General features: G+C 42.7%; 1 protein-coding gene across 2 annotated transcripts in view; it reads left to right on the forward strand.

The window, feature by feature from the left end:
- FYB2 (FYN binding protein 2) overlaps positions 1-26,341 on the forward strand; it is a 62,392-nt gene that overhangs the window by 30,065 nt on the left and 5,986 nt on the right. For both annotated transcript variants that reach the window (XM_084635776.1, XM_084635777.1), the window contains 12 exons: positions 1,073-1,106; positions 11,587-11,687; positions 12,580-12,611; positions 13,747-13,778; positions 15,384-15,474; positions 15,847-15,991; positions 19,442-19,568; positions 19,665-19,708; positions 21,095-21,164; positions 22,622-22,714; positions 25,240-25,268; positions 26,242-26,302. In XM_084635776.1, coding sequence (XP_084491902.1) covers positions 1,073-1,106; positions 11,587-11,687; positions 12,580-12,611; positions 13,747-13,778; positions 15,384-15,474; positions 15,847-15,991; positions 19,442-19,568; positions 19,665-19,708; positions 21,095-21,164; positions 22,622-22,714; positions 25,240-25,268; positions 26,242-26,302 — 859 coding nt within the window. The remainder of the gene's footprint in view (positions 1-1,072; positions 1,107-11,586; positions 11,688-12,579; positions 12,612-13,746; positions 13,779-15,383; positions 15,475-15,846; positions 15,992-19,441; positions 19,569-19,664; positions 19,709-21,094; positions 21,165-22,621; positions 22,715-25,239; positions 25,269-26,241; positions 26,303-26,341) is intronic.

Below are 26,341 nucleotides of genomic sequence, written 5' to 3' on the forward strand. Positions count from 1 at the left end.
ACTTTTTCCTCTCCTCTTTACTAGGCTATAGAGTATCCCCTTTAATAAAGCCTCCTCTAAGGATGTCTGTCTGAACCATGTGGTCCTCCGCATCTGTCAGCTTTCCCTCAGCTGTTAGTTTAAAGACTCCTCTATGACTTTTACATTTTACATGACTGCAATCTGGTTCGGTTTTGGTTTAGGTGAAACCCATCCTTCCTGTATAGGATCCTCCTTCGCCAAAAGGTTCCTCGGTTCCTAATAAACCTAAATTCCGAACACCATTTTCTCATCCACGCATTGAGACTCTGCAGTCAGGGCCGGCTCTAGGTTGTTTGGTTTTTTTGTTTTTTGCCACCCCAAGCAAAAAATTTGCTGCCCCAAGCTCCAAGAGCATAACTGCCCACGCAAAACAACTTCCTCCTTCCCTCCCCCCACCCAAAAAAAAAAGGGTGGCCGGAATGCCACCCCTGGAATTGTGCCACCCCAAGCACGTGCTTGCTTGGCTGGTGCCTAGAGCCAGTCCTGCCTGCAGTTCTGCCTGTCTAACTGCCCCTTTGTGGAACTGGAAGCATTTCAGAGAATGCTATCATGGAAGTCCTGAACTTTAATCTCTTTCCTAGTAGCCTAAATTTGCCCTCCAGGACCTCACTCCTACCTTTCTGTATGTCATTGGTACCTACATCTACCACGACCACTGGCTCCTCCCCAGCACAGCCCATAAATCTATCTCGATGTTTGGAGAGGTCCACAACCTTCACACCCTGCAGGCAATTCACCATGTTCTCCTGGTCATCACAAACTCAATTAGCTATATTTCGAATGATCAAATCCCCTATTACTGTACTAGTACCTCTTTTTCCAGGGAAACAGAATAACTGCGCATAGGAAGAGGTATACAGACAAAAGATCTTAATTTTAATGTTTACACCTGGAAACTTGTGTCAATACCCTTCTTTGCCACATGGTCCTCTGTCAGGCTGACTACTGTGCTCCTCAGCCCATTCTCTTGTTCCACTGTAGTCTCGTGTTGAATGTCGTAGCAACCATATTTTGTTTGCCACTTGTCAAACACTGTTGTTTTTGTTTGCAGCTGTTGTAGAAGATGACTACGTGACTCCTGAAAAGTAAGTGTGTGGATTTAACTTTAGGCTACAGAAACATATATTTACACTAAAACAAACAATAGTTCCTGTCAGAATTTTAAGCTCTTCTGAAGATGGGACATACTTGTAAGCAATAAAGTGCTACTTTTATAATTCCATTATGCACAATTTTTGCATTTAAATGACACTGAAAGAATCCTCCTGAAGCAAGCACTTTGTATAATGTGTGGGGATTCACTAAATTACATGTCTGACTGGTATAACTCCTATTCAAGAAGACCTGGGTGGCTGAGGGAATTAATAATGGGAGTTCCTTCTCGCTAGATAATCTGTTTTGAATATAGCCTGGACAGGTCTTTGAGTGAGTAGGCTTTCCTTGCTGCCAGTGTGAATTGAGTTGGTGTTCCTTGCAGACACACACATGTCTGAAAAGTACCACCATAGGCCTCCAATGAGAGTGTCAGATATTTGCTGAGTCAAAGGTCATGTCTACACAACCATGGTAAGTCAACCTACGCTATGCAACTCCAGCTATGTGAATAACGTAGCTGGAGTCGACGTACCTTAGGTCAAGTTACTGTGGGGCTGTCACGGTTCCTTCCCCACTCTGAACTCTAGGGTACAGATGTGGGGACCTGCATGAAAACCTCCTAAGCTTATCTTTACCAGCTTAGGTCAAAACTTCCCCAAGGTACAAAATATTACACCTTGGACTGGCCGCTACCACCACCAAACTAATACTGGTTACTGGGGAAGAGCTGTTTGGACGCGTCCTTCCCCCCAAAATACTTCCCAAAACCTTGCACCCCACTTCCTGGACAAGGTTTGGTAAAAAGCCTCACCAATTTGCCTAGGTGACTACAGATCCAGACCCTTGGATCTTAAGAACAATGAACAATCCTCCCAACACTTGCACCCCCCCTTTCCTGGGAAATGTTGGATAAAAAGCCTCACCAATTTGCATAGGTGACCACAGACCCAAACCCTTGGATCTGAGAACAATGAAAAAGCATTCAGTGTTTTACAAGAAGACTTTTAATAAAAAATAGAAGTAAATAGAAATAAAGAAATCCCCCCTGTAAAATCAGGATGGTAGATATCTTACAGGGTAATTAGATTCAAAAACATAGAGAACTCCTCTAGGCAAAACCTTAAGTTACAAAAAAGATACACAGACAGAAATAGTTATTCTATTCAGCACAATTCTTTTCTCAGCCATTTAAAGAAATCATAATCTAACACATACCTAGCTAGATTACTTACTAAAAGTTCTAAGACTCCATTCCTGTTCTGTCCCTGGCAAGCGCAGCATACAGACAGACACAGACCCTTTGTTTCTCTCCCTCCTCCCAGCTTTTGAAAGTATCTTGTCTCCTCATTGGTCATTTTGGTCAGGTGCCAGCGAGGTTACCTTTAGCTTCTTAACCCTTTACAGGTGAGAGGAGCTTTCCCCTGGCCAGGAGGGATTTCAAAGGGGTTTACCCTTCCCTTTATATTTATGACAGGGGCCTACACCAGGGAGGTCAATGGGAGTAGAGTTCTTGTTGGGGGTAGAGTACAGGGGTCAACTGGAGAGTGATCTGCAGTTGATTTTTGGGTTTTTACTAGACCTGCTGGATCGATCTCAGAGTATGGATTCCCTGCTGTAGTGTAGACCTGCCCTAAGATATGAATGACTAGCAACCAAATTACCCTCTTATACTTAGGCAAGGTCCTGATAGACACATACAATAAGAACTTAAAGCTTACACAAGCTATAAACTTTACAACAATAGAGGAAAGGAAATTACAAAATTCCCCAAAGTCTTTAGAATGTCATGAGGTGGTAAATGGAGACGTTTGAACCTGGGAGAGCTAGGTTCATAGGTGGCTTGTGAACCGACCTTGCAGAAAAGAAGTCTTAAAAAAATTATGCTTAGACCAGGAGACCTTGTTCTCATCTCCTGTCCTCTGTTTACTATGAACATTATTGAAAGGCTAGAGGTGTGTGTGTGTGTGTGTATCTAGCTGGTTCTTGCTAGTGCTCCTTTGTTTAGCCTGCAGTAAACACTACATGACATGCTTTCTGACAAGCTGTCTTCTGGTTTCAAAGCGGATTGTTACCCACACACATGGGTGTGGTGATCTCCTCCCACCCCCCTCATTTCCCATATTCTCCAGCTTGATGTTTTAGAAATGAAATGCTTTGAGAATTATTGCCGAAACACAGACCTGGCATAATTTGCAGGTGCTGGAGGTTTACTGTTCTCCTTATCTGTCCACAGAAAAGGATTTTGATCTTTCGTTCTGTTTATGCAGAAAGCACAGCCCTAAAATATATGAGATTTTGCTCCCCACTCTTGGTATTTTTTGTTTATACTTGTGTGATCTTCGGAATGGGATTTGTATTGCTCGTGTTCTACACTGGCCACCTCATAGGTACCTCTTTGAACCCAGAGCAGTACACTGATTCCTAGGTACTTGTATGCTTAAAGTTTAAGCATGTGTTCTAAGTACCTTGCAGAACTGTGCCCAAAGACTTAAATAAAAATAGAGAATCTAAGGCCAAGTGTCCACATTAATAGTCTTAATTTGGCATTTGGAATTTCCATACTGATGATGACTCCATAAGTGTTGTCAATAGAAGCTGAGATTTGCATCAGTTGATTCTTTCAAGGTTAATACCTGCTTCAAAGGGTCAGCATCTGTGCAACTACACCAAATGCTAAACCAGGACTTTTTTGGAGTGTAGGCAAGGCCTTGAATCGGTCCAGAAAGTCTGGCTGTACAAGGGGACTCTGATGAAGAGCCATGGGGGCTGGGGAGGGAAGAGATTGGGCTGGGCAGAAGGAATCCATCTTGGAGTGGGTAGGTAGATGGGGAAGGGCAAAAGGGGCACATTCTCCTTCAGAACCTGGAATGGAACCCAAGATTCCTGAGTCTCAACATTCCTGCCAGGAAATATCTCTGAAACCAGCTGGCAAAGTGTCTTATCTCTGCTAGTTCCTCCCCCTCCTAGAGGATGATGACCTACTACTGCTCTCCATTAGACATTTAGCTCAAGTGGCAGCAGTCTGTGTGGTAGACCTAAAGGTTCCAACCCTGCTGATGGCACATGTGGATGTTAATGTTTCCATGTGATGGAATTTTTTTTTTCCAGTTTGCTTATTTTAAATACATACAAAACCATGTTAAACAACATGAAGATTGCAAAACTAAGCACTGAAAAGGTAGGAAATACCAGATTTCCTACGATGTGACAGACTGCCAAGACTCATCAAGCCCTCAGATCGCTACCCCTTCCTGCTTCTCCACGTGGGCACCAATAATACTGCCAAGAATGACCTTGAGCGGATCACTGCAGACTACATGGCTCTGGGAAGAAGGATAAAAGAGTTTGAGGCGCAAGTGGTCTTCTCATCCGTCCTCCCCTTGGAAGGAAAAGGCCTGGGTAGAGACCGTCGAATCGTGGAAGTCAACTAATGGCAGGTGGTGTCGGAGAGAAGGCTTTGGATTCTTTGACCATGGCATGGTGTTCCAAGAAGGAGGAGTGCTAGGCAGAGACTGGCTCCACCTAACGAACAGAGGGAAGAGCATCTTCGCAAGCAGGCTGGCTAACCTAGTGAGAAGGGCTTTAAACTAGGTTCACCGGGGGAAGGAGACCAAAGCCCTGAGGTAGGTGGGGAAGTGGGATACCGGGAGGAAGCACGAGCAGGAGCACATGAGAGAGCAGGCCTCCTGCCTCAGACTGAGAAAGAGGAATGATCCACGAGTTATCTCACGTACCTATACACAAATGCAAGAAGCCTGGGAAACAAGCAGGGAGAACTGGAAGTCCTGGCACAGTCAAGGAATTATGATGAGATTGGAATAACAGAGACTTGGTGGGATAACTCACATGACTGGAATACTGTCATGGATGGATATAAACTGTTCAGGAAGGACAGGCAGGGCAGAAAAGGTGGGGGAGTTGCATTGTATGTAAGAGAGCAGTATGACTGCTGAGAGCTCTGGTATGAAACTGCAGAAAAACCTGTCTCTGGATTAAGTTTAGAAGTGTGAGTACCAAGGGTGATGTCGTGGTGGGAGTCTGCTATAGACCATTGGACCAGGGGGATGAGGTGGACGAGGCTTTCTTCTGGCAACTCACAGAAGTTACTAGATCGCAGGCCCTGGTTCTCATGGGGAGACTTTAATCACCCTGATATCTGCTGGGAGAGCAATACAGCAGTGCACAGACAATCCAGGAAGCTTTTGGAAAGCATAGGGGACAATTTCCTGGTGCAAGTGCTGGAGGAACCAACTGGGGCAGAGCTCTTCTTGACCTGCTGCTCACAAACCAGGAAGAATTAGTAGGGGAAGCAAAAGTGGATGGGAACCTGGGAGGCAGTGACCATGAGATAGTCGAGTTCAGGATGCTGACACAGGGAAGAAAGGAGAGCAGCAGAATACGGACCCTGGACTTCAGAAAAGCAGACTTTGACTCCCTCAGGGAACTGATGGGCAGGATCCCCTGGGAGAATAACATGAGGGGAAAAGGAGTCCAGGAGAGCTGGCTGTATTTTAAAGAATCCTTATTGAGGTTACAGGGACAAACCATCCCGATGTGTACAAAGAATAGTAAGTATGGCAGATGACCAGCTTGGCTTAACAGTAAATCCTTGCTGATTTTAAACACAAAAAGGAAGCTTATAAGAAGTGGAAGATTGGACAAATGACCCCGGAAGAGTATAAAAATATTGCTCAGGCATGCAGGAGTGAAATCAGGAAGGCCAAATAACACCTGGAGTTGCAGCTGGCAAGAGATGTTAAGACCAGCAAGAAGGGTTTCTTCAGGTATGTTAGCAACAAGAAGAAAGTCAAGGAAAGTGTGGGCCCCTTACTGAATGAGGGAGGCAACCTAGTGACAGAGGATGTGGAAAAAGCTAACATACTCGATGCCTTTTTTGCCTCTGTCTTCATGAACAAAGTCAGATCCCAGACTACTGCACTGGGCAGCACAGCCTGGTGAGGAGGTGACCAGCCCTCTGTGGAGAAAGAAGTGGTTCGGGACTATTTAGAAAAGCTGGATGAGCACAAGTTCATGGGGCTGAATGCGCTGCATCCGAGAGTGCTAAAGGAGTTGTCGGATGTGATTGCAGAGCCATTGACCATTATCTTTGAAAACTCATGGCGATCGGGGGAAGTCCCAGATGACTGGAAAAAGGCTAATGTAGTGCCCATCTTTTAAAAAGGGAAGGAGGAGGATCCTGGGAACTACAGGCCAGTCAGCCTCACCTCAGTCCCTGGAAAAATCATGGAGCAGGTCCTCAAGGAATCCATTCTGAAGCACTTAGAGGAGAGGAAAGTGATCAGGAACAGTCAGCATGGATTCACCAAGGGTAAGTCATGCCTGACTAATCAAATTGCCTTCTATGACGAGATAACTGTCCCTGTGGATGAGGGGAAAGCGGTGGACATGTTGTTCCTTGACTTTAGCAAAGCTTTTGACACAGTCTCCCACAGTATTCTTGCCAGCCAGTTAAAGAAGTATGGGCTGGATGAATGGACTGTAAGGTGGATAGAAAGTTGGTTAGATTGTCAGGCTCAAGGGGGTAGTGATCAATGGCTCCATGTCTAGTTGGCAGCCGGTATCAAGTGGAGTGCCCCAAGGGTCAGTCCTTGGGCCGGTTTTGTTCAATATCTTCATAAATGATCTGGAGGATGGTGTGGATTGCACTCTCAGCAAGTCTGCAGATGACACTAAACTGGGAGGAGAGGTAGATACGCTGGAGGATAGGGATAGGATACAGAGGGCCCTAGACAAATTAGAGGATTGGGCCAAAAGAAATCTGATGAGGTTCAACAAGGACAAGTACAGAGTCCTGCACTTAGGATGGAAGAATCCCATGCACCGCTACAGACTAGGGACCGAGCGGCTAGGCAACAGTTCTGCAGAAAAGGACCTAGGGGTTACAGTGGACGAGAAGCTGGATATGAGTCAACAGTGTGCCCTCATTGGCCTTCTTGGCAATGGCATTTTGGGATGTATATGTAGGGGCATTGCCAGCAGATCGAGGGACGTGATCGTTCCCCCTCTATTCGACATTGGTGAAGCCTCATCTGTGTCCAGTTTTGGGGCCCCACACTACAAGAAGGATGTGGAAAAATTTGGAAGGAGTCCAGCGGAGGGCAACAAAAATGATTAGGGGACTGGAACACATGACTTATGAGGAGAGGCTGAGGGAACTGGGATTGTTTAGTCTGCAGAAGAGAAGAATGAGGGGGGATTTGATAGCTGCTTTCAACTACCTGAAAGGGGGTTCCAAAGAGGATGGCTCTAGACTGTTCTCAGTGGTAGCAGATGACAGAACAAGGAGTACTGGTCTCAAGTTGCAGTGGGGGAGGTTTAGGTTGGATATTAGGAAAAACTTTTTCACTAGGAGGGTGGTGAAACACTGGAATGCGTTGCCTAGGGAGGTGGTGGAATCTCCTTCCCTAGAAGTTTTTAAGGTCAGGCTTGACAAAGCCCTGGCTGGGATGATTTAGTTGGGGATTGGTCCTGGTTTGAGCAGGGGGTTGGACTAGATGACCTCCTGAGGTCCCTTCCAACCCTGATATTCTGTGATTTTTAAGGTTGCCTGTTGAACCTTACATGTGCACACGGAGTGCAAATTTATTAGGATTAGCATCTAATTATAGAATCATACTCTCCCCTCCTCGCCCCCTCCCCACCCCCCCGCAACCAGACCCCAGTGGAAAGTGCACATTTTGATTTGGCTGTTTGCAACTCTGCAAAAGCCTTATGCAAATACACTTACATCTATTGGTGGTTCAGCATTTATTTGACGGTTTGCTTTTAGTTGATCAATCACATCATAAACAAGAAAGTCGTGGTAATTTGGCTGCATTTCTGGAAAACTGGAACTGTAGTGGCAAGGAGTGAACAACTCTGGTGTGAAAAACCAAATACCATATATGGATAAATATCTATTTCGCTGTGGGTGCAAACATTGATATGAGCAAGCACCTTTTACTCATGACTATTCATGTTTGACTAAACAAAGGGAATACAATGGCTGAATTGAAAATTCATGTATTTTAAATAACACAGTGGGGAAGTTAATGCGTGTAATTGTAGTTTTCAATCCATTACAATAAATACCACACACATTCTAAATGTTACTGAGGCAATTAGTTTATAAATTAACCAAGTTTCCTTGTATATGCCAAGCAGGAAGAGACTTATTTTTCCACGTGTTCCACTGTATATTAGCAATATAATTCTTGTTTAGAAATTAAACTGTTCAAGTAATATATTGCAGCAAAGATTAGTTACTTTGAACTCCTAATATGATACAGATAGTAGGCTGTTTAATATTTAACAGTGAAATTATCCAACTTGAGTTGCAATTCACCCTGCCCCCATGATAAATTGAAATGAGATCATGGACGCTTTGCACAACCAAAACTATGCTCATCAGTAGACCAAGTCACATGAGTTCCCTGGCCCTACCATGATCATTTAGGGATGTGGATTTGTGAAGGTGCAGTGGTTACAGGGCTGCTTGCATCTGTCCCTTCTCTGAATGCACTCCCCCTCTCTTTGGAAAGGGAATCATGTGATTCTACTATTTTGAGACTGGACGCTGGGCTACAGTATCCTGTATATGCATTGTGTTTATCCAGCACGTCCCTCTCTGGATTAAGTGCCTGTGGTTCCTCCCTTCAGGAGTCTGTCTTCAGATACTTTGGTTTTAACAGGCTATTTAATCTTAACAATAGAATAAAACAGAGGAGAACTTTAAAACAACAAGCAGTCTATACATGTTTAGCTCCTCGAAAGCCCAATTATCAGTAATGGTGGCCCAGGCAGGATTAGATACTTCTGTCAGCCTGAACACCTCACCAACAACATCCCCCAACAGCTACTACCTTTGCATGTGGGGGGCCGGGGGAATCAATTTTTATCCAGCCAGAGATCCTGTGTCTTCTCAGGGTCCCTGTATGGCAAAACAAGTTTTCAAACTTGGCTGAGCCCCAGGAGTAGAATCCTCACAGCTAATAGCTCGAGCATCATCTCTGAATGGTCCTGAAGTGTTTATCAGGATCCTGGGCTCTTCTCAAGCAATTGTTTTGCTGCTTGCTTGCATTTTCCACCAGCCCTGTAGATTGAACGTTCTGTAGTCACCAGTTCACTAACTGATCAACTTACATAATCATGTGCAAATACAGTAACAGCTCTGTTTATCACAGTGGGTCTAGCACAGCCCTGTCCACCACGGTGAATTTCACTGTGGCAGACATTCATTGGGGCAGCAGCTGAAATCCTGCATGATGCTGGGGGGAAGCACAGGGTGGCTAGAGCTCTTGAAATGGACATGTTTGGGGGAGATGGGTAGGAATCTGTTTCTGCCTCCACAATATTTCCTGGAGATAAGAGCAGGACATGACTATGCTCCACCCTGTGTGCATACAGAAGGGGGGCAGAGACAAGAGTGGGGCCTGGAGGAAGGGATAGAGCAGCTGCTGCAGTTAGGGCTGCCAACCCTCCAAGATTTGTCCTGGAGTCTCCAGAAATGAAAGATTGTCCTGTGGTGAAACCTCCAGGAATACGTCCAACCAAAACTGGCAACCTCAGTTGCAGTATGTGGGATCAGGCTGGCCATTAGGGAGCAAGTATGACTCACAGTCCTGCGTTCCAGCCACCACAGGCTCCCGTGGAGACGCCCAGCCTGGGAGAGGAGCAGGTGCATGCCAACCAGCTGCCAGGGAAGCGTGGGAGACAGCACAGGACAATAGCACCTGGGCAGAGGCTAGAGGGAGCGCACAGGGCACCAGCCACCGATGTGGGTGATGGGATAGAGCTCTGGCACCAGGGTGGGGGCAGGGTGTTGGGGGAGGGGGGTATGCAAAGTGCACTTGCTTCCTTCCCACCCCATCTCAGTAGCTCTCCACACCCATTCACAGGGAGCTTCTCCCCTCCCCATGCTGTAATTTAATCCCTAGAGTGTAGCACAGTGATAGGGTCATTAGAAATGAATGCATGAAGTGACTGAGCAATCTGCATATGAAAGCTAAATACTGCCAAGTTTGGCTTGATTTCTGGTAGATCCGCTAATAAAATGAACAGGGTGTGATGGGGAAATTTTGTTCAACTGTGGCACAGACTTATTTTTTAATTTTACCTCAAGCACTGACTTCAGTATTTTAATGTTTGTTTCTTTCCTTACCCTCTGATTTCCTTCCCCTCCCGCTTAACTGCTTAGTAGGAAAACGTAATCTTTACTCTGTTCCTACTAAGTTTAATAACAGTATAGTGACATCTTAGGGGTTCCAGAAACGGTTTTCTGATAAACTTGTGTTAAGGGATCTTGTCAGTTGGCTTTTAATAAAAGAAAAAAGTTTTCTAATGTTCTTACATCACTATTTCACATTCAATGTGCACGCTCCTATAGCTATCCAGTTCTGGCCTTTTTAAAATGCCAAGTGCAAAACCTTGCTAGAAAATTGCATTGATTTGCAGAAATCGGAAAAGGAAACTTCCTCTGTTTTCTGTGTGCTCTCAACAAAGCCTCTCCCACTTATACTGGTTGAGAGTTTGCTAGAACTGGACTTCAAGCTGTGTGGGTTTCTCCACTCCCTGCATCCAAAGGAAAAATGTCTATGGTTCAATGCTTCTATTCAATTTCAGTGGTGGAGCTGAAACTTCTGCACCAGAGTGGGCCCCGGCCCCACCCCCATCCCTGCACCCTGCCGAGAATTATCAGTACGTAGCAACCCGAACAAACTAATCATGCTTCAAAGAAGCAATCTGCATGCTGAAGTGCAAAAGTCTCTGCTGTTCTTGTGGTCGTTATTATGTATTTGTATTCTCCTAGTCCCGAGGAGCCCTAGACCAAAATCCTGTTGTGCTCGGTGCTGTACAAATGCAAAACAAAAGGACAGTCCCTGCCACAAACAGATTACAATCTAAGTAAAAGACAAAAGACCCATGAGGGAGTATCAGGAAACAATGGGATACTGTTGGTCAGCATGACAGGGAGTGGACTCTGCACACAAGCAACCTAGTAGCGTGTTGTAGGCTCATCCCAATGATACACTGGGGATTGTCATGAATAATTTCCAGAGCACACTAGTGCTTCGGTCTAGAGGTTTTGGTGATGCAAAGTGGCCATGAGCTCACTTCAAGTGCAGTGAATGTTGATCACTAAGGGAGGTATGGCTGCTGCCTTTTGTTCTGGACTCAGGTTGTGGGATGGGGGTATATGTGGAGGTTTGTGTCTACACAAAGCCCAGTAACTTGGGCTTTATGTGGGCAAGGTGAATTTCAACTGAAGTTCTCCTATGGATGATTTCTAGAGTAGATGTAGCATGAGACGGTGTGCATCTTAGTGCAGGCCTCTTAATTAAGATAGAAATTCCAGTAATAATTCATTTCTCATAGATTGTATGCCAAAGTTCTTCAAGATCCATTTCTTTATTGTGTAGGGTTTTTCAAAAAAACTCTCCCACCCCACCCCTTCCTCTCATCATTCCCTAGTGCTGAATCTGAAGAAGTACATAATTATGAAGAAACCATGTCATATGTGAAACAATCTGGGAACTCTCTAACCTCGTTTGCCATTCAGGATATTGCTGACTGTGAGTCTGTTAAGCCAATTAATATAGGTATAGTATGTGGGGTGTAACTACTTTTTAAAGAAATGGCATTGTTCCTCCTAATCTGTTAGAAGCTCTGTTGCATGTCTGAGTTACCCTTTTTTCACAAAAATGCCCCGTTTGTGACTAAAGGGGAATATTCCTGCTTTACAGCCTAACCTCACCTCTCCTCTTTGCCACTAGAAGGAAACAGACGTGTGTGTGAGACTGAAAATGTGTGTGATGGAGTTATAGGATCACGATGGGGGGGAGGGGGCTGAAGTAGAACGGCAATGGAAAAAGTCACTTGACTGTCGAGGAGGGGGCAAAGGAGGAGACGTTAACTTGGCAGACTTTAGCCTCCTTTTTGTTTTGTTTGTGTTTTTTTTGGGGGGGGGGGGAGGTGCTACTTCCAATGCATGGAACTCTTCCATCCCCTTATGACTTATGCCACCTTCATTACCCTCTTCTCCCCCCCCCCAGCCTTTGCCTTGTTTGTTCTGTCAAGTTTATTCTTGTGCTGCTTTTTTTTTTTTTCCTTGTTCCCCTTCCTGGTGGCTCTTCCTCCCTGTTTCTCCTTGACTGAATACAACTTATTTGCTCAGGGTTGTGTTTGGGACAGGCCAATTCTTGTACTTGATCCAAGGGGCATGAAAAGATTAAGCTGACAGCGTGTGAACCAGTCCTCATTCAGGGAACTGACCATTGGGCCCTGCAAAAGTGGGTGTTTTCCCCCATGTAGCCTAGAGTACCCTTGGCTGAATATGTGGGCTAGTCTTCTTTATAGCCACAGTTCCCTTTTTAATGCCACTGAACTACAGCCTGTGAAACTGTGGAAGATTGTATCTCCAGAACATGCTAAAATGCAGTAATTGTTTATAAATCTTTATTCTAGTATCGAGCACGGGAATCCGAGAACACGAAAAGGTAGGTCATCTTCTGCAACCCTCACCTGACATTATAGATAAATCTATAAGACATGCTGGTGCTATGTTTTGATGCCTTGGAAACTTGTGACTATTGTATCCTTCACATAATGGGCTGTTCTGTGGGGCTCTGGAGACTTATGTACCCATCCTGTGGGATCTATGGAACCAATTTCCTTAGCTCTCTTTGAAAACCCTAGCCTCACGCTTCTGATGTTTAAAGAAATAGTGATACAATCTGAATTTAACAGCGTGTTTTATATCAAACAGGTCTTGAGTAAGTCTCTGAGAGCTTTAAAATTCCATAAGGGAGATGCCTGTGTAAACCTCTGTCAAAGATAAGAATGTGCTGGTAATTCTCTACTCAAAGGCTTGATGGCAAAAACTGTGTTCATGCTTCCTCGCCACAGCGACATATTTAGCCAGCGTCTGATGGGTATGGAAGAAAATAATTGAACTGGTGTCAGAAAATATCCCTTAAGGGTGTGACTTCTGGTTCTGTCACACATGAAGGGAAATCAGATGGGGCCATCGCCTCTGAAATTCTTAAATCCGATTCCAAGAGGGCAAAAGACTTGAAACATGAGGATATTTCCTGGACACATTGATCACTTTTCAGTTCAGAGCTAAAATTTGAAACTGGACCTCACTCAATAAAGCAAATAAGCACTTTTTTTTTTTTTTAAACTCTCAAGTGGCTTATCTATAATGCAGTAGAGAGGAGTTTTGGCTTTCTTTATTTCTAATGGTCAAAAAAGCAAATTGTATTTAGAAATATTTTGTGAAACAAAACTAATATTTAAAAGATTAGGCCCAATCTTGCAAGCACCTCAGCACATGCTTGATTTTACTCCCATGAGTAATTTCATTGACTCTTTTTTCTTTCTTTCTTTTGTTACTCAGGTCAATATGCACATCTTTTTCAGAAACTGCTTTTATGCTAGAAAAGAAGGGAAAGATCCTGCTTTTATGCTAATCATAAAACTCATGCTTAAATGCGGGCTACTACGTGGGTTAATGTTGCTTGTACAGAGAAACACTTTAAAATATCAAATATTGAGTGGCATTGTGTAAAGCTTGACTTCTTGCCGAACAAGGCATAATAAGTGAAGGTGTTTTACTTTCTTTTTCAATAGAAGCAGAAAACTTTTCTGTTTGCCTCATCCAGGTAACTTCTTCATTTATTTGAATCACTTTTTATTTCTGCTCCTCTAAACAGGTTTAGGAAAGGCAAATTACCTTTTTAACTCTGTAATAGAGCTGGGTAAATAACCTGTAAGGTATTCACAGAATATTTTATTTGAGAAATACAGTGAAATTCCACAAACACACTTGTGAATACAATTGCATTTTCTGGCAGCGTTCAAGGTTTCAAACTTCATTTTTGTTTTGCAGTGGAACAAAAGCAAAACCTCTCAAACGATTTTGCAAAAAGCTGAATTGTCAAAATGTCCTTTTCCTCTCCCCCGGGAAATGTGAACTTTTTAATGTGGGAACGGGAAAGAGACTGACACGCTAGCCTAGGAGACCCAGGTTCAAGTGTGTGATCTGGGATGACAAAACTCTGCTCTCAGTCAGGCACTTTAGGAAGTCTCCCATCACTCTCTAGAAGTCACCAGAGAGCCCTGAACCCAGATCCAAAACAACTTGAAATGAATTTTTCATCCAAACTGATGTCTCCACAAAACATTTCAATTTCATTTAATTGAAAATATTCCAACCGGCTCTACTTAAGAATTATTTGTCCAGCTCTTCAACTAGATGTGATGAAGGAAAAAGGCAACTTTGAAGTTCACCCTGGATTATTGTAAGAGTAAAAATAAATACTTCAAATGCTGTAGTAAATGTAATTTATTGTAGCTTGGTAACCTGCTTGCTTTAATGGAGATTGCCGTAGCATGTGATAAATTGGATTATTTTTGTTAAATGTGTGCCTGAGGGGAAAAAAGCAATTTGGGAATAGAATGAGGAGAGACATTGCATCACCAAAGTGGCTTGGGTGTTCAGAGGGACACCAAAATGATTTCACAAGTAAACATACATGAAAGTGGGCTTTGGGATTATGTAGTAGGATGGGAGGGCAACTGTAGAGGAGAATGTGGAAGGGATGGTGTAGTCCTAGAGAGTTCTGATGGAGTCAGGAACCAAAGAGGGAGACGGAGACTGTATGAGGGAGAGCTAAGCTGTGCCAAATCGGAGTGTGTGAGGGACACTGAAACAGAAACACATGTCAGAATTGGTTCACCCATCCTCATATATGTCTGATATAGTGCTGGGAATTAAACATAAAGTGAACCAGTCAAGCTGACTAGATAAATATGGGACAGGTGATAGGAGTTGTGGTCTTGATAACCCAGAAGGTCATTGGCTATGGACTGCCTCATCTTTCTCTCATCAACCCGTACTTTTTTTTTTTAGTTGGCAAGACTTTTTTCTGTAAAGCTGGACCAGGGTCAGCCACATGAAACCACCCAGGCGAGATCGTCCGCAATGGATCTAGTCTATGGGCTTTCCATTATCAAAGAGTCCATTCCTCCTGGCTTGCTGTCATTCAAATTGTGAATAGTGCTTTGAAAATTATTGCTCTGGGTTACCATCTGCTCTGTCTGCATGTTGGAGCTGACTCAGATTTTAGCGCTGGCATTATGGAATATAATACTGTCTACACAATACAGCCTCATCTCTCTCCTAACAAGTAGAGTAGGGGGGAGATGCTATGTAGTAACACATCTATCGTAGCCTGGGCTTGTGTAAGTATCTTCTAATATTTCAGCACTGAAAGAGTCACAGAGGATGAAAAAAAGGAAAAATTGAAATGGGATCTTGGTAGAGAGAGGCAACAGCAAATGAATAAAGCATCCAAGGTAATATGTCATTGAGGTGCCCCTTATATATTTAGGTGCAGTGTTGGGGTGGACAATGAGGGACTAGGGTATGATGCAGTTTTGTTTTTAAAGCACAGTGAAACTAACTCTTGGCCCAGGGATTGGAAGCAGTCTTTAGTCTCCCAAATGAGGATAGATGATGGAATTTTAAATCCTTTGTTTTCTCCCTTCAGTGATGATAAATGTTTAGTAATATGACCGATACTATTTCTGTTTCTGAGTTGCATATAATCTATTATACCTCTGTTCTATATAGTGGGTTACTAGTTGAGCTATGTTTTTTCATGTTGCTTGTAAATTATGAATCTGATTCAAGCACTGCACTAACCACATCTACATTTCTCTCATTAGATTAGTGGTGGTGAGGACATGCTACATAAATCACAAATACATCAAGGCAATGAAGGTAGGAAGAACAAGCTACAGGCTAAGCAGGGAGATACAACTGACATCATCCAAACTGGGAAATGGCTGGCAAAAGATGGAGTAGAACATTGTGAGTATCACATTGCCTTTGTTTTATTGTACTCTTTCTTCAAACTTCTGTTCACTTTTTTTTTTTATTACCTAAAATATTTCAGGCCTTGTCTGCATGAGAAAGTCACACTGGTCTAACTTACCGTGTAATTTTAAACCAGTTAAGTTACAGTAGCACAGAATGCTGCATGGACACTAATACTTCTGTAGTTTAAGACTATCAGTTCAAATTAGATTGTCCTGACTTGGGAGTGTTGAACAGAGTTGTGCAAATAACTGATTTTTCAGCTCTCTGGAAGTTTTGGTTTGAGTTGAACGAAAACCAAAAATTTTCAGTGAATTAAAAGTAAGCAGAGAAAAATTTCATATCAAACCATGCATTTTTATGTTGGGCATTAAGTTAAAAGCGAAGGAAATGAAGGGCTAGACTGTCAAAACTGGAACTGGTGGTGTCCCCTTTCTATGGAGTGACCAGGGCACTAACCTGGGATATGGAAACCTGGGTCTGAATCCCCACTCTGGAGCTGGCACTTGAAGTCAGGTCTCCAACGTACCAGGTAAGTGGCCTAAGCATCACACAAGGATGTTCTGAGGTGGGACTCTGTCGTGTTGAAGCCGTTCTACTTTGTCCAGAGTCCTTGAATAGTCATTGGGGAAGAGAGTAAGAATGATGCTATAGGCTGTTGGTTAGGGCACTCAGCTGGAAGGGAGAAGAGCTGAGTTCAAGATCCTACTCCAGAGCATGGATTCAAATGTGGGTCTCCCACATCCCGGGTGAGCGCCCAAACCGCAAGGTTACTGGGCGTAAGGGGGATGGCTTCATTACTACCACCTCCTCTGGGTTTTGTGAATGGCACCAAAGTCCCCTTGTGAATCTAGGGTAAGCTTTTTTTGGTTGAAACTATTTATTTGGCAAATTCATCACAAACTTAGGCCAAATAGCTTCAATTGACCACATATACAAATAATTTTTTTTGTTTGTTTTTCGTTTGCCAATTTCCACCCCCCACCCCTTGCTGGCATGATTAGTTCTAATGAGACTACAAAATTTAAAGAATGAGCCCTTATTTTCTTCATTATGGTGCAGACCCAAAGTGCTAGTACGTTGTTTGGGCTTCTGTTATCATCTTAAGCTATACAGTTGCCAGACGCACTCCACTTTAGTTTGTAGTGAATGGGGAACATACTTCTTCTTTTTCAACTTATTCTGTAGCTTCCAAGTGTAAATTGGCTTTCCCTGTAAGTAATTTATTTCAATTCATTCCTGACAGCGATGTTATTTTTAAACCATGCTGCTTAACTTTGCTGCTATTGACAGAGACTGTTCAGGATTGACCTGTAGATTATGACGGATCTCTTGAATGGCTGGAGGTAATTTTGGGTGGAGTTTTTAGTATTGTTCAAGGTTGACCTATCTCTGCTCCCATTGATGTAAATAGGAGCAGAGTGCGGCCAATGCTAGGTGCTTTTGAAAAATCAGAGAGACCAAAAGTGAGAAGTTAATTTTGCTCTGAAGCATTATGATGAAATTCATAATATGGGCAGAAATGTCAGTGTTGCATATTTCTGGTGTGGCAGCTGAGCATGGAGGCATCCATTTAAAAATACTAGTTGCTTTTGGCTCTGTCTCTTAAGTTTCTTAATCCAACCTGTTTTTTTTCCTTCAAACTCCTTCAAGACCTAACTAGGCTTGGCAAGCTGGTCAACTGATCACTTACATTATTTGATCACTGTCAAATATTAACACATTCTAGCAAGGACGTCCTGATGGCAGTGGCAGCCTATCTTTTGACTTGCATCATGGTGCCCGTCTTCTTATAACAAAACCAAACCAAAAAACCCCATAACTCCATTTAATTGTTTCATATTTTTCTGAGTTACTGAACTGGAGTTGTATTAACTTTTGTTTTGAAATTAGGCATAAGTATCTCTCGAAGGCTAAGCCTATTGGAGAACATAAAGTCTTAGTGGTTTTTTTGTTGTTGTTGTTGTTCTAATAAATTAGTGCTTTAAAATGTTTGACCAGTATTTAAGGCTGTAAGAAAATCATGGGCCATAACTCTGAACACACATCGCAGGGTGGTTGTTGGGTTGTGTTTTTTTTTTTTGTTTTTTTTTAACAGTTGCCACAAATTTGAGGGGTGTTGGCACTGCAAGCTTGTGTGCCAGATTGTAATACCATTCCCTCAAATTTGGCCTAGCTTCTCTCCATCATGACAGAGGCAGCTGAGCCAAATTTGGGTGATCGGGGTTGGGGGTTACAAATCGGTGAATGAGGTAGCAACAGCACTCAAATTTGGGTCGTCGGGGTGGGGGTGTTTCCCACTATTTGTGAGGTAGCAACAGTACTCCAATTTGTATGGCTACCTCTTGGTCACGCTTGCCTTCAAGAGCTATTGGGACATATCTGAGCTGTTGCCCTGCTTAGAAGGCAGGCTGCATGCCTTGGAAGAAGGTGCTGAAGTGTATGGGTGGGTGAGCACCCAGGGGTGGTGAATCTATTTTAAAAGCAAGTATATAAAGGCAACCTGTTTTTGTTTTTCAAATGGGTTGTGCACTGAGCACACCAAAACCTCGGCTTCAACAAACGGTGGCTGCAACTTTTGAACCAGAAAAAATCCATACTTTTGTACAGCCTTACATATACTTGTAAATTTACCAATAATTTTTGGACTGGTCAAATGCACAACCTTAGACCTAACATTGTTGGAGGAGTGTCTGTTGAGCTGGTGTCTATATTTTTACTTAACTGAAACAGTTCACGCACTTAATTGTCCTAGTTCTCAGTGTAATAGACATCAGCTAAAATCACAAATGAGACTTTTTTTTTCTTCTACCATGATTTGCAGGTATATTCCCCAGGCTTAAGTAATCTATCAATCCTTACTCTCTAAACCATATCAACCACTCCAAAGATCCTAACAATTCAATCTCTTCATTTATTTCAGTAAATGCTCATCTTATTTTATTTTTTTAAATCCTATTTTGGTTCTTGCAGTTGAAAAATTTCACAGTTGAGGGCTTCAGGTACTGAGCAAACTGGTAAATCTCTAAAATAAGTCTTTAAGACTCTTTTTTTTTTTTTTTTTTTTGCTTTTCTTGCAAAGCAGCTTAGAGCAATCAAAGACCCTCTTAACTCCTAGATCTAAGGAAGTTTGGCTTCCTCTGCAACTGACATATTTATTGGTTTCAGAGTAACAGCCGTGTTAGTCTGTATTCGCAAAAAGAAAAGGAGGACTTGTGGCACCTTAGAGACTAACCAATTTATTAGAGCATAGCTTGAAGTGAGCTGTAGCTCACGAAAGCTTATGCTCTAATAAATTGGTTAGTCTCTAAGGTGCCACAAGTCCTCCTTTTCTTTTTGACATATTTATTGTGACACCAACATGAGTCATCAAAGATGATCATCCTTGACCTGATAGTAGGCGATCAGAAGAGCTTCTAAGGCAAGATGCTGTTTCATTTTCAGCTCGCTATGTGTGCGTGGGTGCCCTGAAAGCAGATGAAGACATGGTGGCTTTAAGCCAAAGGATTCTGAAGCCAATGCAGACATCAGAGGATGTGTATGATGATGTAGAAGATATAAAGCATGCTGTGTGAGTACATGCTAACGACTGGGTTTTGAGATGTCTTCTAAAACCTGCAATCTAGTAAACTGATATATCAAACTGTCTTGATACTTCATTTTCCAGGAATCAAGCCTCTGACACCTTTAGCTCGTTCACTTCAGATAGCTGTAAGTATGGCAAAGTTGGGAAGTTTGAACTTGGGGATCATTCATTACGTTGAGGCATACCTCCATTTAAAAGGGTGCCTCTTGTGCCTGGAGTGGAGCTCACCCCAGAAAAGAGTTGCATATGGCCCTATGCTGCACTTGAATCTCACACTACAGTCCAGTCCTCTGCTACGTTTCCAGTCAGCCCAGGAAAGTGAGCAGGGCACTGGGATCTCTGCCAAGACAATGAGGAAAGAATTCTTCCTTTACCCCTAAGCTGTGCATTGCAGCTGCTACTGCAGCCTAACTGCAGGAGTAGACTCTGTGACTTTAGCATTCTATAGCGGTGGTGATCCTGGATCTAACCCTTAAATAGCTCTGCAGTGCTTTGAGAGTGGCCTCTCCAAAACCTGCCCATATTCCTTTCTTTTCTTCCTCCTCCTCCTCTTCCTCCCCCAGCCCGGAATTGCACTGGTTTCCTCTCCATGTGGAAACCTCCATGCCCATGGAACCAGGGACAGGATTTTCCACCAATATATTGTTGAAGCTTCACTTGGCCATATGGATCTGCTATAATGAATTTCACCCGTAAGCGCCTGTCTGTATCCATTTTAAGCAATTGTAGTTAAAGTTGTCACATCCATATTACTGGGAGACAAAATCACAAATACCATCGTTAAACCTACCACTTTTCTGGTGGTGTGATAGATTTTTTTCTTAGTGGGATTCCTAGTGTGATGTGACGGCAATCTCATGTTAGTCAAATATTATCCTAATAATGTCATTCATTGGATGAATTTTGATATCTTAATAAATCTACCCCTGCAGCTCATATGCAAGATTTGTTTAAGCCTTAGACTGCACAGTTTTAGCCACCTGATTGTAATACATTTTCTAACCACTAGAGCACTAACACTTTAAAAAGAAAACAAGTTTACAAAGAACGGCGTGTGCACTGTGTTGAACATTCCACTGTTAGCTCATGTATAAATACAATGAGTGTTCTTAGATTCTTTTATTGATCAGCACCACTCCAATGCGGAGCGTTCAGCAATGTGGCAAGCTTCCATCTGGGAATAAAGAGTCTCTTGTGAATGTTTGTTGCACTTTATGCTACAAGCTAGGGGGTCTGATTCCCAGCTTGCCTAGACAGCAGGGTTCTGGTAGTCTGGTAGCTACCTGGTGCTGCGGCAGCCACACTTCTGTGTTTAGTATGCTAGCTGAGATGTGCGCTAGTGTGACTATTTACACGTGAGCTGGGGATCCCCACCGCTAGCTCATAGTGTAGCCATAGCCTAGTTAGTGCTAAGTGGTTCTCCTGTTCCAGAGCCGTTTGTTCTGTTTAGCAGACCTTGAAGATTGTTACCATTGAATGTGATTTGTGAATACATCTGTCTTGTTTTTAAGTTTCAGAAGACAAGTATGACGAAATATATGAAGATATTCATAATGGGGATTATAATCCAATCAAACTGGAGTGAGTTGCCATTTGTATGCCTTCAAGCAGCTGAATGCACTTCTATGTACTGTGCCTGTTGGCTATTGGATATAAGTACATGTTTTACAACTGTAGAAGGGATATTGATTTTTGTTGTTTGACATTAGCTGACATTTACTAACTGCATTTCCAATCATTAGCTCAGTAAGATCACTCTGTGTGTGGAATGAGACTTCATACACCTTTCCACAGTGTAGCTGACTCAGCCCTTGACTATAGCAAATGGTGAGGCATTGCTCCACAAAACTGCTTAAAAGGTGCACCTGATGTCTGGTTTTTATACAGCAGAATGTGGAGTTATTTATCTTGTGCATAGTGCTCCTTTATGGACGTGAGGAGTAATTGCACCTGGGTTTAAACCTAACTTATATCTTTCGTGTGGAGAAAATATGGGAAGTTTGAAACCTAGAGGATTGGGAGAGAGGGAATAGCAATGCTCTTTGGTGCCTCTAGGTGCACCTTTAATTTAAACAAGACCATGGTCCATTGTGCTAAATGCCATACATGCACAGCCAGTCCCTTGTCTAAATAGATACTAAATAGTAGGAGAAATGAAGTTTCCTTATCCTCCCGTTGCAGATGGGGAAATGGAGAAATAGATTGTGACTTGCACAAAGAAGTTTACAGCAGAGCTGGGCATTGAAACTTAATATCCTGAGTCTTAGTTCAGTGCCGTAACCACAAGGCCATCCTTTTAGATAGTCTTCCTGCCAGTACAACGTGCAGCCAGTGCTCAAGGAATTGTGCTTGCTGTATTTAGTACTTACTTATCGAGTACCTTCTATCTTGGTTCTTCTTAAACACCTCAGTATACATCCACTATGGGAAATAAGTTTTGCAACACCCCTGTGCCATAAGCAAGTACAGTTCCCCCTTTTGTAGACATAAAGAGAATTTGTCTTGCCCAAGGCCATACACGACAGAGATGTGTGGTGGAGCCTGGAAAGAAAGAGGTGGTTTGACTCCCAGGCTTGGCCTTAACCACAAGACTGTCCTTCCATCTGTAATGTCTACCAGGAACTGGACCCAGCAAAGCACTGTTCCTTTTATCCGAGATTTGGAGTTCCACGAAAACACTCAATTTCTGAATGTGGTAGGGGAGGAAACTGACTTTTTTTTCATTAGTAACTAACTGGCTTTGAAAAATCCCATGTGTGAACTAAAACCAATGCAAGAGGGAATTTAGATTGAAGGCCCCAGTCCAGCAAAGCACTTAAGCTTAACTCTAAGCATGTGAGTAGTCCCCAGTGAGTTAAGCACATGCTTAAGTGCTTTGCTGGACTGGGGCCTAAGTACTTCTTAAGGTGCAGTCCCTGCTTTCTGAATAGAGGATAATCTCTAGCACTGCCAATATGGCAACTTTTGTGGGCATTCAGCATTAAGTCTCACGCTTTTTTTTTTTTTTTTCCTTCCCAATGTATTTTCTTCGTACCTAGTTCAGATAGAAAAGAAAAACTAAAGCAACTTGGGAAGTTTTTCAAGAAAGACATAATTAAATTGAAGAATGCCAAGATGAAGGAAAACCGCCGGTAAGAAATGTTGCCTAAACAGCTCCTGCTGGGTTCATGTTTGGAAACTATCACTTTTTCTTTTTGTAGTTCTGGACATAGCTTGTTTGGCAAATCTGCCTAAAAAGTCATTTATGATGACCAGCTGTTCCATAGGAATTTCCATAATGGATCACGCCTAGGGTGCATCTGGTCCAGTATCTTGTCTCTCACAATGGACAGCACCAAACACTTCAGAAAAAAGTGCAAGATACCCTGAATATATCAATTATGGAATAATCTGCAAGTTTCTTCCTAAATCATAGGTTGGATAATGTCTTGAAGCATGAGGACGCTTATGTCCTTCCAAACTGCTAATTGGCTTGGGTTGTGATGGTGGTCCAGTAATCAAAACAAGTTGAACGTATGTAAATCAGTGAAGAGGAAAAATTAATTGATTTAATATTTTCCTTTTCCAGTTGATGGGCAAAAACCTTCTTAAATTCAAGTTCATAAAGAGGGGGAAAAAATCTTGTGTTGTAACTGTATTATTTAGCACCCTTAAAGAATCCAAAGATAATGCTTTCCATTAGGGGTATGTGACTAGTACATCCATTCTGTTAATCTATGACTTTTAAATTGTTCTTAAGGCAGCCGTTTTACTCATGAGATATTTGGTTCCTTTCTTGAGTAATGAAAGTAGGAATCTGACTCCCCCCCCCCAAAATCACTGGGCCTGATTCTGATCCAAATTTACAATGGTATAACTGCAGGGAAGTTACTCTGGATTTCCATCAGTGGGAGGTCAGAACAAGGTTCTGTTAGTCTGATCCATCATTCTTAGGAGCAGCAATATCAATGGCTTTTCCCCCACTTTTTGCCTTGAGAGACAGAATTAAACCCTAATCATTGGGGCAGAGGTGGAGGACGGCAGAGTAGAAATTTTGAAGTCCGTGGAAAGCCTCCCATCTACTTCATGGATTATTCTGGCATAAAAACCCACTGATCTTAACCAACTCCTTTATTTTTAAAATGACTTACCTGAACCACATTCTGTGGAGAGCTAAGTAAAGCTCTGACTTCCTCTCTCTGCACTGCTGATGAAACCTTGAAAAATGTTGCATGTCTGTAGGAGACAGACACAGCAATATGGTATTAGCAACGCAGAGACCTGTGTGTACTTGTGTCACCTGTAGGTTGGGAAAGGTGGTACCTTAGAGGAGGAGAATTGCCTTTCACATTCACGCTGGCAATAGTATCTGATCAGAAAGAGGAGACCATTCAGTCTCTGGTATAACAAGTTAATGACACATGAAGGAATATTGTCTACCTTTTTCTAGTACTCTTTCGAGTCCTGTTGGCTTCATATTCAAGATGCTGGCTTGTGTCAGTTTCTCACTTCATGAATGCATGATGGTTGGCTGCAGAACATAAGGTCTCTTGACCCCTCTCTGCAAAACGCCTACTGTCAGATGAAGCAGGTGCACTATGGTGCCATACTCTTTTGGTCCTGAGAATGTCTGGTGGGATTTTTTTTCTGGCTTTAAAGGAATATAGCTGTGTTTTGGGAATATGTAGTGGGAGCTACAGTATGAAAGCTGTCTGTCATGTACACAACTTCTCTTAATATCCAGCACTTGAATTTAGGGAAAGCAGACCGCTTTTAGAAAGAGTTGGATAAGTGGCTGCAAGTTGACTGAACTCCGGCACTTGTGCAAAATATTATCTACACACACATGGACGTGAACTGATTTGTCTGCTTCATTTTCTAAAAAGAGAAGGTGTGGGTATTTAGTGGGCCTTTAACCACAGGTACAGTATGTGTCCTCTCTTCTTTTAGGTACTCATCCATCATTTTGGCTGTCTTGGGTTTTTTATTTCTGTAAAAAGCTCTGATGATGCTTGCATCATTTCTTTAAATCCGTTCTCACTCTTTCCTCTGTTCCCTCACTCTTTAGCATCTCCTTGCTCCATACCTGCTAAATTATGATCATACTAATGATCTACCATATGTTGCTTAAACTTTCACACTATACCTTCTTGTATCACAGAAAAGAGTTCTGAACACTGCTGTGGATCTTGTAATTAAGACCTAATAAGGAGGTCGTCATAAAACTCCATGTTAGCTTACAGACAGGTGCATGGCATGCTGCATTCATTGACCAGTATGGGAGAAATATTTGGCCAGTGTCAGCTCTTTCCTTTCTTCTATGTTCTGGCCTTTGAAAAGGCACTTTCAATTGTGGCGTCCCCATAATAACCATTTTAGACTGTGTGTCTGCCTCTTAGCTTTGGAGGTCTGAAAAATGTTCACATGTATGTTAGGGAGACACAGAATATAAAAGGACAGACTGACGCTTCAAAGATTTAATGGATCATTGGGACGAGGGGGTGTGAGAACATAATTTATTCTTAGACCTGTAGCATTCCAGAGCCTCAATGTAGAATCTTCCCTTGAGCCACCGGTACAGTTGCCATGCTGCTAAGATGGCTGTTTTAACATGTTTGTATGTAAATAATTTTTTTTCCTCCATGTGTTTTCTCTCTCTCCCTACCGCCCCCTCCAGCATATTGTCCAGTTCAGTACCAAACTTAGGTAAGCTGTGTATGTGTGTGATTACATTGGAATGTGCCTGGAAGGGGTGGTATGGGTGTCTTGCCTCTTTTAAAATAGACTGTGTACTGTAACGCTCTAAAATTGGTATGTAGCAGTGTTAATTTTAAAGACTTAATATAGGTGTGCACTTTACTTGTGGTTTTGAGGTGGGGTATGGAGGCGAGGTTATTCTTGCGCAGATGTAAACTGATTCAGTAGCTGACTTGCTCAATAAAGCACTCCAGGATTCCTCTGACCGTTCTTGAGAATCTTTTGTGAAAGCCATTTCGGGTCGTGAAGGGGAAAAGGCCAGATTTGGATCTGGTACAAATGGGAATGATTCCTGTGGACTCAACTGGATTGCCTCCACTTTAACAGAGTCTGAATTGAGCCCTAGAATTTCATCCTCCTATCAGAACGAATGTACCATATTCCTCAGAATAATTTATAGGGCCTGACTGTGTCCCATGACTAATATGGGGCTAATTCCTTAGAAAGTCTGGTCCAGTGCTTAGGGCACAAACCTGGGACTTGAGACCTGGGTTCAAATTCCTGGCCTGTGTTATGTAGGAAGTTGGGATAGGTGATCATAATAGTCCTTTCTAGCATTAAAAAATATAGATTTTTCTTTTTAAATGGCATTAAACTAGTTGAGAGCAGAATGAAATCCCAACTGTTACATCCCAAGAACTGTAAATTTCCAACCAGAGCAGTGCGCTCAGGCAAATGACTCTTTTAGAGATGTCTTTGGGTGTTTTTAATTTTCTCCCTAGCCACCGGTGCCTACTCATGGGGAAGTCTCCTTCCTTTTGCCTTGAGAATCCTTCATTGCTACAACATTTAGTTTCTTTGGATTGATAGCATTTCAGACAGGCGAGGTGCAGTCCCAGTTTTATTACAGTCAGTGGTTTCAAATACCGTACTCAGATGAATGTTTTCTGACTCACTGTTACGCTGAATGTTTTGATAACAGAGGTGGTGTCCCAAGGAAACATGGCATATGATGGCATTGATGTGGATCAAAAAGATGCAAAGTAAGTAACCCACTTTTACAAAAGAGGATGACTACTGTA

The sequence above is a fragment of the Lepidochelys olivacea genome (genome assembly GCF_965140295.1).
Source record: "Lepidochelys olivacea isolate rLepOli2 genome assembly, chromosome: 8".
Taxonomy (NCBI): Eukaryota; Metazoa; Chordata; order Testudines; family Cheloniidae; genus Lepidochelys; species Lepidochelys olivacea.